This window comes from Salvia hispanica, chromosome 1, assembly GCF_029641045.1.
Source record: "Salvia hispanica isolate PSC_SH4W2 chromosome 1, Shi_PSC_v1, whole genome shotgun sequence".
In the NCBI taxonomy this organism is placed as follows: domain Eukaryota; kingdom Viridiplantae; phylum Streptophyta; class Magnoliopsida; order Lamiales; family Lamiaceae; genus Salvia; species Salvia hispanica.
The window spans coordinates 53,084,707-53,097,696 of NC_142692.1; the positions used below are offsets into that span (position 1 = coordinate 53,084,707).

Consider the following 12,990-nt stretch of genomic DNA (forward strand, 5'->3'; position numbering starts at 1 on the left):
AACTTTTTATTTCTTCGTATTAAGTTTGTTATCTTGATCCTAAACAATATATTTTGATCTAAAATTAATATTTTTTTGTTAAATTTAATGATCAAACGTGATTCGACTAAATGACTTCGTTATAAATTTAACTAACTGACTAACCTAACTGATTCAGTATTAAAATGTGTATAAAATATTATTTACCTATATCAAAATATATTAATATTCATAAAATATATTAATGCGTATAATAAAAATATTCAAATTTATAAAATAGATTTTTACCGATAGTCAAAATATAATTGAATTAAACTTTATAAACAATTCAAATTTAATAATATTAAAATTTATAAAATATTTTTTACCTATAATAAAAATAAAAATTATTTTAAAATTTATAAGATTATCACAAATTTAATTTTTATTATAAGTGAAAAATATAGTCAAAATATTTTATAAATTTTAATTTTAATTTATTTTTTATAAATATTTTAGAATTGTAAGTTAATTTTTATTATAGGTAAATAAATATTTATAAATTTTAATATTAAATTAATTAGGTTAATCAGACTGATTAAATTCATAATTTAGTCACTCATTTGGTCAAATCATGTTTGACGTTAAGTTTAACGAAAAATGTTAACTTTGGACCAAAATGTAACAAACTTAATGTAAAAGAAAAAAAAAATTTAGAGCAAATATAAAACCAAATTTGGACTTCAGTCTAATTATAAATGAAACAATAAAGTTACATTTTTACATTAAAATGATATACTTTCCATGTTATTTAAAAGGCACTTCTTTTTCGCAGTTATTTTGAAAAAATATAATAAACTTAAAGTAGAAAAAAAAGTAAAGTAAGAGAAAAATATTATATAAATTATTTTTTAAGTCAAAACATACATCAAAAGTAGAGTTAGACATAGATTTATTAAAAATAGAGTAAGATATAATCGTTCATTAGTTAGAAAACAACTGTTGTGATTGTCAAGAAACACTGCGGAAACATTTGGGCAAGATAATTGTCTAATACATAGTGGAGAGATAATGGCTTCACAAATAAATTTTAAATATCTGAGAATACAATATAAAAATGAGCAGAAACTTAATCTAGAATAGAAATAAAATCAATCTGAACCAAAACAATAAAATCAGAATATTGGAATAGAACAAATGTTGCAGCACACTATAGCTAGCCGGGCGAAGCAGGCGGACAGCGAGGCAGTGTAGGAGGAGATCCGGTGAGGCAGGCGAGCAACAATGCGATAAGATATGGCGGTGGAGCAGCAAGGAAGGCTGGCGATAAGGCGGTGAAGCAGGTGAGGAGGGGCAGGGGTACGGCGAGTGAGGCAATCTTTATAACTTTAAAGTGGTAGCATACATTTAGTACATAAACCTTCTTAAGTTTATATGCTTCTAGAAGCCTATTTAATCTATAATTTTTTATTTATTTAAAAAAAAAATGATCAATAATGCTTCCTTATTTTTTTTCGTGCCGATTTGAAATCCTAACCTATTGGATTAATTGATACACTTGGATTTTGTTCTGTTTTAAGGCCACTATTTGGTCCGTTTTGTGTGTTAAAGTTACATTACATGTCCATTATTTGCATATTTTTATCTATTTTATTATTTTGACGTGTTTTGTGAGAAGTGTGTAATATATAGCCTAAAAAGATAGCTAAAAGTCGAAGTTGGAAATCTAGAGCTTTCAAGAGGTTCAACGGTCCGTTCCAACACAGCCAGCGACCGCTGAACGAGTAGCGGTCCGCTCCGGGAAAGTTGTGCTGAAAAGAGGAACACGCCCAGCGACCGCTGGGGTGTGCGCAGCAACCGCTCCAGAAGTTCCAGCAGCTACGGGATGATCGCTAGCTACCGCTGATCAAGAGGCAGAAGCTACGGATCACTCGCCAACTACCGCTGAACAAAGTGCCGCGGCCCGCTGGGAAAACACAGCGCACAAATTTGACCTACTTTATCCTCAAGATTTACCATATTGTGCTGAATATTTACCATAATTATGTTACACGAAAATTAGGCTATAAATACCACCTCAAACCTCACCAACAAGGATCTTCATTTTGCTACATAATTCCAGAGAAATATATTTGAGAGTTATACATTGTTCAAGGGTTTTGAAGAAGGATTTAAGAAGCCTACAAGGATTCAACCTTTGAGTTTTATTTGCTTTAGTCCTTATGTTTTCTTTGTTTTCCCTAAAAACTAGTATGTCTTTAGATTATTCTATCATGTGTACCTAAATTCATAGAATTCTAGGGATGTGTTAGTAACGACTTTGGTTATACAATTCCTTTTTATTTAATATCCATTTTGTTCATTACTTCGTTTCTATTCTAAATGTTGGATAATTGTTTCACGTTTGAGTGACACATTCTGTGATTATCTATTGACTTGCTACATAATCGTGAGAGGAGATTGACGAGTTATAAGAGCTTAGTTGACACTACAATTAGCTTCCTTTAAAAAGACACTGTTAATTGAGAGTGAGGACATCTTGAGGGTCTTAGGATATTTTAGGAGTTACAATCTAGGATTGACGCCCCTAATCAGGGGCGGAGCCAGAAATTTATAGGGAGAGGGGCAAATTTATATATGAGGAAATTTTAAAAATTTGAGGAGGGGAATTTAGTGGGAAATTGGAAGAAATAAATGATAAAATATACAATATATACATGGATATGAAAATATGAGGTGGGGCAATTGCCCCTCTTTCTACAAGTGTAGATTCGCCCTTGCCCCTAATGTATGTAATCTACGCTTGTGCAGCATGGGCAAAACTTATGTGACTTGTTCTAGTGAAGTATGAACCGTGCTAGAGTGTTGTAGTTGGAATTTTTATAACCATAACAGTGAAAGCACATCCCTGGAATTCTCTGATCCCATCTGTTTTCATCTCTGTGATTTATCTGCATTAGTTGTTTTAATTGCTTTTACAAGTTTTTGTTTTCAAAAATCCCAAATCTTTGTTCTCTCCAAATAGTAGAAGAAGCTCAGTAGAATGTAGACAATTTGTGTCTGTTTTCCTTGTGTTCGATATCCGGTACTTACCTTTAGCTATACTATATATCCATGTATACTTGCATGATTATTTAGTGCGAATAAAAAGTGCATCATTAATATCTACTAAGCTGCGCTTCATCATCTTCTTTTAGTATATTCATTGTACGGAACATGTTCAAATAAAAAATAAACCTAATTTTTATAATTAAAAGTCGAAGATAATTTATCATAGAAGAAAAAAAGTAGAGAACTCTAGAAGAGAAAAAAAATAGGAAGAAAACTTTAGAACAAATACATAGCTAGTCTATATATATGTCTATTGTAAATATTTTATAAATGTTAAGTTTTGCAAGCTTAGTTTTTTTTTTTTTTTTTTTTTTTCAAATTCAAGTAATAATAAAGTGACAATATCACATTACTTTTCGGAAAATTAGTTGAATCGTGCATCACACGAGAGTAGATACTAATAAGACATCAGCAAATAAGAAAAATCTCAGTTTTCTCTTATGAATTTCATTTTGCCAGACAAAATCGGGTTAATATTCTTTAAATCACTATTCACCCAATTTATAATCTAAAAAAAAATGCAAAGCTATTATGCTAATAAAATTCACAAAATGACAAGACATACTATTCACCCAATTTATAATTTATAATCTACAAAAATTCAAAGCTATGCCAATTAATTTTGTGTTTGCTTGATGAACAATAATTTCAGACATTTTAAGTTATATGCTTAGCTATTCTTGTGTTACAAAAATACAAAGCTATGCTAATCAAAGAAAGTCTTTTTGGAAGTTCCAAAATATCAAAGGACCAAGTTCCACAAAACATACTACTAATTGTAAGTTTTTTTATGATGGAGTGGGTGGTCATGGGGTGCCATTTTTGGGTTTTCTATAGCTAACACATGTCCTACACTGCTCATTCTCCTCCTATTATTAGGTTCAAAACCTTATTGAAAGAGGCATTCGGCTTTATATGAGTGAGGGGGAAACTATTGATTATTTGTTTCACAAGGCAAAGATTGAAACCAATCTCACTAAAACTGGTAACTTTAGAGCTTTCTTCCAACTACCTTACTCACTATACTACTCTATATGTTTGAATTTATCTAATTTGCTTTCTTCTAGTGTGGCAAAGTCGAAGAGGAAACCCCAAATTTTTTAAGGCCAATCATCCGAGGTTGGCTTTGAAGGCCCATATAAGAAGATTTAATGAGTTGCTCGAGAGACAGGTTGAGCTAATGAGCCAGACAAGAAGAGGAGTCCCTTCGGCGTCGTCGACGAATGGATCTCATATACATTCAAGTCAGTTTTTCCTTAATTTAGCCAACATATGGCTGTCATATTAATTTATGCATGCATTCATTTGTTTCTTTGGATCAAACCAATAAATGTTATTGGTATGATTTATAAAACTGAATTATGTTTTCAAACTTGGGCAGTGCACAACAACTCGGATTATCAAGCTCAATGAGCGGAAAACATGCACCAAGCTATTACAATATTGACCGGTGATGGTGTACTAGTTCTAGTCAACATGTCCATGCCAGAAAACGTGTTATTATTGGGAAAGGGATGAATGATGTGATGATCGAATCAGACGCTGAAAACAAACTCGCGTCTGTTTCACCTTTCAATAGTACTCATAGCGACGAGCTCATTTGGACAGATACCGCACAACTTGAGTGTCTCAGATTTCATAACTTACTTTTCCAATGACACTGGTGTTGGGACTACCGCAGCGGAAGACACGAAAACCAAACAGGTCCTAGACGGATCTATTTAGGTGATTATGCATTCGACTCCAATTTCATGCAATAAACATAGATCTATAGATATAACATCAAATAAACACATAAACAAGCATATTCGATGTAGATTCGATTGTTACCTCATCTTGATCCATTATAGGATCGAAGTTGCTAGCTGTACCACCCGGAGATCCTTGGTTTATCGACCGTGAATCATCCAACCTATTCCCTTGTCCTTGACCACTCATCCGTGTGGGCGGATCTTGAATAATCAATAATAGTCTTGAAGAGATCTAGGGAAAACCAATACAAACACGAAATTTTCTAGATCTAATCCTATGAATTAGGATAGATCAAGAACAATAATCAAAACCCTAATTCTCCCACGTGCTAGGCACGGAATTCGAGACCAAGAGGGAGAGAGAGAGAGGCGCCGATTTCTAGGCGGCTAGGGTTAGGGTTTTGGAGTGTGTTGTCTTGTATGTGGTGTGCTAGGGTTTCCACATCTCATCACTATTTATAATGGACTTGTTGGGCTAGGTTGGGGATCCATGGAATGACTTAAGTGTTGGGCTCACCCATTAGATAAATAACTAATTAAATCAAATGACCCATGATTTAATATATTATCAATGGAATATTATTTTGTTCCACTAAAGAATAATATTGCACTCCCACTTAAATCACCAAATTACAAATAACTTGGGTCCATTTTATTTTATAATATTTCCCGCGTTTAAGATTATCTTGATCCGTCAATTTAATTCTTTTGTCTGCTATGTGACTAGAATTCAATTAATTCTCCAAAGAGTTTTTCAAGTTTGAAACTTTATTTATTATTCGTGGAATAAATTCCAACTGCGCAGTTTTCTGAATAATAAATTCCTTTTTCAAACACCTCTTGGGGATCACCCCTTAGGGATTTAATCATACCACACTGGGCACGCGAATTCTATGAAATAATATTCCAATACCTTCATGTTATTCAATTACTACCACCCAAGATATCATGAACTTGAGTTACGTACAAACTCTCACATATTGATAAGTCAAAGTGGCGTTTGATTGAATAAACAATATTGATATTAATATCATAGAATAGAAAATACTAATACTTCTTGAAATATATTCTTTCAGTAGATAGCAATAAAGAATACATTTCGGATTAGATCATTTCAGTGCTTTACCACACCGGTGTTACTAATCTCTTCTTAGGTAAGAGAGAATTATCACAAACACCGCAACCGTACCAATAGGTAGCCAAAGCCTATCTAGGTTGTGAATACGTTTTTCTTCTTACTAGATCTGGCCAAGTCCCCTACTGAAAAACTCATGAGGAGATTCATCGAATTTCCCTACTTGACCTTCTTAGTAAAAAGCCTTAGACTGTTTATTATATTTCAATAATAAACCATTATATTATATGATTTATTCTCATAAATAGGTAAACAAGTGGACGTGGCGTTTCTCGTATACATGCACAAGCTGACTGTACAAAGGCATGTACGCTCGAAGCATCTTTTAGTATACAAACCCCAACAATCTCCCACTTATACTCAAAGAATGCTTTCGAGTATACCAACCGCTTTATTGGCCTTGTGCTACACATTCACACACATTTTCTCCCACTTATACTCAAAGCAGTCTTTGGCCACTATGTACTCAAAACTATAATTCTTTAAAAGAATCTACCAACATAGGTTTCTAGAGTACATAAAACGAAAATATACTTGTAATTTATAACTTTAATTCTTGCTAAGGAGCACGATTATTTGATCAAAATATTTCTAGGCCCTTTGATCCAGTGGAATAATTTTATGTGCCTTTCTCAAGTGCACTTATACATATTCCTCTATCAAAATCCATTATTTTGATCCTTCTGAATTTCTACTAATTAAAGTAGAATACTTATAGCAAATATAAAGTTTTAATCATGTCGAATATGATTCCCAAAACTTTAATTATATAATACCAACCTAACTTGGTATTATCATTGCTATATAACTTGTGATGTAAATTTATGTATGAACATAATTACCTCATCACAATGACTAAATGGAAATTAGTCCTTATGACAAAATAAAACCGAATGATTGCATTCTTTGTTTTATAGTCATAAATTCCAAGAGTTCATTTATTTAACCATTTGTTGTGACTTTTAGAAATACTTCCTTTGGAAACCCAAAAGTAATTCTAATTTTTAATAGCTCACTTGGAAATATCTTTTAATGTTATTAGAGTCTTAGAAAGTGTGCAATTCATCACTTCTTTCAATCTAGGGTGTGAACCCCTTTAACTCTATCAAACATTACCTTAATTCCATTTATGAATATTCTATGAGACAAAATTTAGTTCCCACTTTTAAAAGTAGAAAAATACTAGTCTCAACATTCTTTAAGGCTATTAAAACAATTTAAATAGTGCTTGGAGTTAAATTCATCCTAAGTTTAATAAAATGAGCTAAGAAGCTCTTATTAAACACTTAGAATTTAATCATTCATATAAGAAAAGCTCCCACTATTTTAATTATCACTTTCACAACAAAATAAATAAAACAATAACTAATCAAATAGTCAACTCTAGGCTTGGAACATTAAAATAAATTTAATGTGCACACTATATTTACTATACAAGAATTTCTAGTATTTATAATAAATACTTATCTTGTCTCTAGTTGAATTTAATTTACTTGTCTTGTAATCAATTATTGTGATTATTTTTCTTACACCTTTATTTGAACAAACGCGATCATTAGATCATTTTATTTTGTATTGAATCCATGTCGAACATTAATGTTCTATTGACTCATCAACAAAATAATGGTTCAAAAGACTTAAGGATTAAAGAAACTTAATAATCATTATTTCTAGAAGAAAACTTTATAATAATTGAATCAACAAATTTAATCACAAGTAAACATTTTGATATTAACCATGTTATATTTGATGTCATAAATAATTGGATAATCAAAACTTCATTTATCTAATAATGCAAGCATTATAAAATGACATCGATAATCCAAAAACACAATTGATAGTCTAGGAATAAAATTCCACATCAATAATCCATATGATATCAAAACCAAACAATATTAAAAACTCTTAAAATTCAACAATGTAAACATAAAAGCAAAAATAAACTCTTCTGACTTGAACATGGTCATCTCGAAAGTCCACCCCTTCTTCTCATCTTTGTTTGAGCAATCACAAGCTTGTTATAAAGCTCCAAAAACGAACACTTTTTGTTGCTAAACAAAATTTCATTTCTGACTTCATTAAAGCTATCTGGAAGCCCATCAAGGATCATTATCTGTTGGGTTTCTGGGTCAACTTTCCCCCCCGACAAGTGAAGTTTATTGAAGTAGCCAAGCATGACTAGGGCATATACCCCCACGTCTTGGCCCTCTTCAAATACATCATGCCTTAAATATTTCACAGCGATACCAGCTCTTACCTTAGAGGACTTTTCTTCAAACCACGTGGGCTTGTTGACCAACGGCCTATTGGGTTCGTCAAACCTCTTAAGGGCATTGCCAACACTGGCCAAAACGAAGCCCTTGAGATGACATTCCGCGGTATGCCACTGATCACGAAACTCCTTGTCCTCTCCTTGTAGATGGTATGTGGGCGGACGATTCTTGCTGAGAATCAACCTCAAGTCATTGATCAAACGATCAACATCAAGCTTACTTTTCCATTCCTTAAACAATTCAGAGTCACGCTTCCTTGAACTAAGTATGACATAATAAATATCCCAAGTGTCAATCATCTTTCGTTCAAGCTGAGAACAAATACCAATAATATAAACATGTAAAATTTCAAAGAATTGCAAATAACCACAAAACAATTCATCAATTTTACATCCACAAAAATCAAGCACAAACGTTCTTCTACTAGGAAGCTGTGTCATATTCATGCAAGAAATCCATTATTTTTACTGGCCACAATGTCGACAGATAGTCCAGAGACCATAAGAATGGCATGGCTGACTAACAATGCTAAAGCGTATAACCATAAAATTAAGCACTAAGGATTCTTTACTTGTGCGTGAACTCCTCTAAAGAAAGGTCGAACCGGACAAGCACCTCCTCCTATAGCTCCCTCTAAGCATTATTAAAATACAATCCTTATAATTTTGCAGCAATATTGCTCCAGTAAAGACCAGTCGCGATATTACTGAAAAACTAATTTTACGATTTTAATAACCTTTATCTAGAGAAGTCCAAACTTACGAACCGGTAATGTTCCTCCCGTAAAGACAGGCCGGTCACTACTTCGCACTAAGACCAATTTTATGGAGGCCATATACAAACGTGTTGTAATTATCGCTTCATATTTTCTTGTTGGTGGTTTTAATAGTTTAATTATCACTTAAGCAGATAAGGCAGGTATCCACATTCAAAGAATAATTAAACATGTACTAGCTATGCATGCAAGGCAATAAGTACATAGGCGATGCACGAGTTAAACTAGATTTTAACAAATAAAATCATAACTCAAATTAAATATCCATCAATCATCAATAAAACATGTAAACACATTTACAAAAGGTTCACATAAACATAATGACGAAACTTGATCATTTAATTAAGCATCTAAAATAAATAGATAGAATTAAAATTCTATCTTCACATAAACAAGATCATCTAGACATTAAGTCCAATCTTAAACAATCATACATTATTAGTTAAAATAACGTATCTTGATTATTAGAATTACCTTTTAATAATATTAGGATTTACTTAGATAGAATTAATCCATCCTTATCCTAAAATTAATGTCTAGGTATATATCATAAAAGATTAGCTAAGTCTTAATTTAAAATGCCCACTTGGATACATAAATCCGCATTTATCCAATTAAGACTAAATCCATTTAAAACACACCAATTAAATTCGAGAATTAAAATTCTCATAGCTTTCAAATAAAATCACATGACAAGAAGAATCTTATTACATCTTTAATTCAAAATGATGTTTTCTAGATGAAATAAAAATTCACCTTCATCAAAATTAAAGACAAAATTCAACTTAAATAAATAATTAAGGATTTTAATAGCAAAATTAATGCTCTATGAATTTTCATACCTTTAAATCTCATTTGTTGTTATCTAGATGAAACAAATTCACCTTCATCAAAATTAAAGATAAAATTCAAATTAAACTAGGAATTGAATTCCAATTAAAATCCAATTAATCATTTAATACTTTAATAATTTAGGATTTTAGTAGCATGTTAATTCCAAATGAAATTTTCACTTCTTTAATTAATCCGATGTTATCTAGATGAAATAAAATTCACCTACATCATATTAAAGACAAAATTCAAACTAGGAATTAGATTCCAATTAAAACCCATCCAATTATTATACATGTAATTTTCGAAATTTTAGGGTTTATAAAACAATTGGAAACTTATGTCTTTTCCTTAAGTATATTTCTAGGAAATAATTCCATAACACACCAATTAAAATAAAGACAATTTCAATTAAACCTTAAAAATAAAACATGAAAGCATATAGTGAGAATATTCTTTAAAATTCCATTCTATTATGGAAAAGCCAAAATTTAGATCAATCAAAAATTGAATTTCCTTATGTTAATTATCATGATATTATCTAGATGGAAAGAATCCATCAAAATCAACTAATTAACAAATTAAATCAATTTATTTGACCTAATTATTCCAATTGGCAAATTTTTAAAGAAGACAATTATTCTCTTTTAAATTAGAATCTTGACTTAATTGCAAAATCATTCTAAGTCCCACAAGATATTTAATTATTCTAGGTATAGGATTTTAAACCACAATTATAAATAGCCTGCGTGTTAAGAAACGAAACGAAAACACGAAAAACAAAACGAGACGACGAGACGACGCAACCCAAACCCTAATTAGGGTTTTGGCCGCCACGGCCTCGCAGCAGCCGCCGCTGCCGCGTCTGACCACCGCCGCCGCCTCTGGCCGTCGGGAACTGCTCCGCCGTCGACCGCCATCTGGAGCCACCGCTCGCCACCGCCGCCACCGTCTGGAAACGCCGAAATTGGCCGCTGCAAGCATCGATCAGCCGCTGCAGCGACGTAGGAGGCCCACGTCGCCGGATCTGGGCAGACCCGACGCGCCTCCAGCGCCGCCGCCTTGTCGAGCCGTCGCCTGCATCGGTCGTCGTCGGTCAGCCGCTGCAGCAGCCACCGGAGGCCCACGCTGTCGGATCGAGATCGATCCGACACGCCTCCGACAGCTCCGCTGCCTGCTCGCCGTCCGCCGCCTCTCCCACTGGACTGGAGCTCCCTCTGGTCGACGACCATCGCCGGCCGCCACCCCGAGCTCCTTCTCCGTCGCGATTCCCGGTCGGCGTGAAGCTAGGGTTTTTCGAAACCCTAGTTTAAATTTTTTTTTTTTTCGATTTTAATTAACTTGATTCATCGCGGTCGCTTCGCGTGACCGCGATCTTAAATCTTAATTAATCGTTTCTTAATTTGTAACACTCCTTTATGTTCATATCAAATATGCATATTTAAACATCTAGCATTTTAGCAATTTAAATTATTCTTGCATATTAAGAACATAAAAATATAGATCTATGAATACTTGCTTAGATCTAGAATATTCTTTTGAAAAACTTGAATAAAATCCAAGATTCATAATATTTTTTCATCGATCCAAGTATTCAATCATGAACCACTTTATTTCTTGATTCAAAAACATATATTCACTTAAACACATACATATACGTAATCATCAAACATATAATCTAGTATATATTACTTAGAATATATAGATCTAATGTTGTTCATCATAGATCTAGAATATTTTTGCGAAAAACTTGAATAAAATTCAAGATTCATAATATTCTTTCATCGATCTAGAACATCATATCATAGATCCAAAAATAAATCAATAAAAACATAGATCCAACACATATTGCATTATTTTCGAAAATCCCAAGTTTCCACACTATAATTTTCGAAAAATTCAATTAATCAAATACATAATCAGAGCCTAAAAACAATGGATCTGATACCAGTTGTTGGGACTACCGCAGCGGAAGACACGGAAACCAAACAGGTCCTAGACGGATCTATTTAGGTGATTATGCATTCGACTCCAATTTCATGCAATAAACATAGATCTATAGATATAACATCAAATAAACACATAAACATGCATATTCGATGTAGATTCAATTGTTACCTCATCTTGATCCATTATAAGATCGAAGTTGCTAGCTGTACCACCCGGAGATCCTTGGTTTATCGACCGTGAATCATCCAACCTATTACCTTGTCCTTGACCACTCATCCGTGTGGGCAGATCTTGAATAATCAATAATAGTCTTGAAGAGATCTAGGGAAAACCAATACAAACACGAAATTTTCTAGATCTAATCCTATGAATTAGGATAGATCAAGAACAATAATCAAAACCCTAATTCTCCCACGTGCTAGGCACGAAATTCGAGACCAAGAGGGAGAGAGAGAGGCGCCGATTTCTAGGCGGCTAGGGTTAGGGTTTTGGAGTGTGTTGTCTTGTATGTGGTGTGCTAGGGTTTCCACATCTCATCACTATTTATAATGGACTTGTTGGGCTAGGTTGTGGATCCATGGAATGACTTAAGTGTTGGGCTCACCCATTAGATAAATAACTAATTAAATCAAATGACCCATGATTTAATATATTATCAATGTAATATTATTTTGTTCCACTAAAGAATAATATTGCACTCCCACTTAAATCACCAAATTACAAACAACTTGGGTCCATTTTATTTTATAATATTTCCCGCGTTTAAGATTATCTTGATCCGTCAATCTAGAATTCAATTAATTCTCCAAAGAGTTTTTCTAGTTTGAAACTTTATTTATTATTCGTGGAATAAATTCCAACTGCGCAGTTTTCTGAATAATAAATTCCTTTTTCAAACACCTCTTGGGGATCACCCCTTAGGGATTTAATCATACCACACTGGGCACACGAATTCTATGAAATAATATTCCAATACCTTCATGTTATTCAATTACTACCACCCAAGATATCATGAACTTGAGTTACGTACAAACTCTCACATATTGATAAGTCAAAGTGGCGTTTGATTGAATAAACAATATTGATATTAATATCATAGACTAGAAAATACTAATACTTCTTGAAATATATTCTTTCAGTAGATAGCAATAAAGAATACATTTCGGATTAGATCATTTCAGTGTTTTACCACACCGGTGTTACTAA

At 33.0% G+C, this 12,990-nt stretch overlaps 1 protein-coding gene across 1 annotated transcript; it reads right to left on the reverse strand.

Annotated features, from left to right (window-relative positions):
- Positions 1 to 7,918: 7,918 nt before the first annotated feature.
- Positions 7,919 to 8,569, reverse strand: LOC148934131 (uncharacterized; the record flags this gene model as incomplete). The annotated part of the gene is made up of 1 exon (XM_089062199.1): positions 7,919 to 8,569. A coding segment is annotated over one exon (651 nt), but the record flags the coding sequence as incomplete, so codon positions are not given.
- Between the last annotated feature and the right edge of the window lie 4,421 nt (positions 8,570 to 12,990).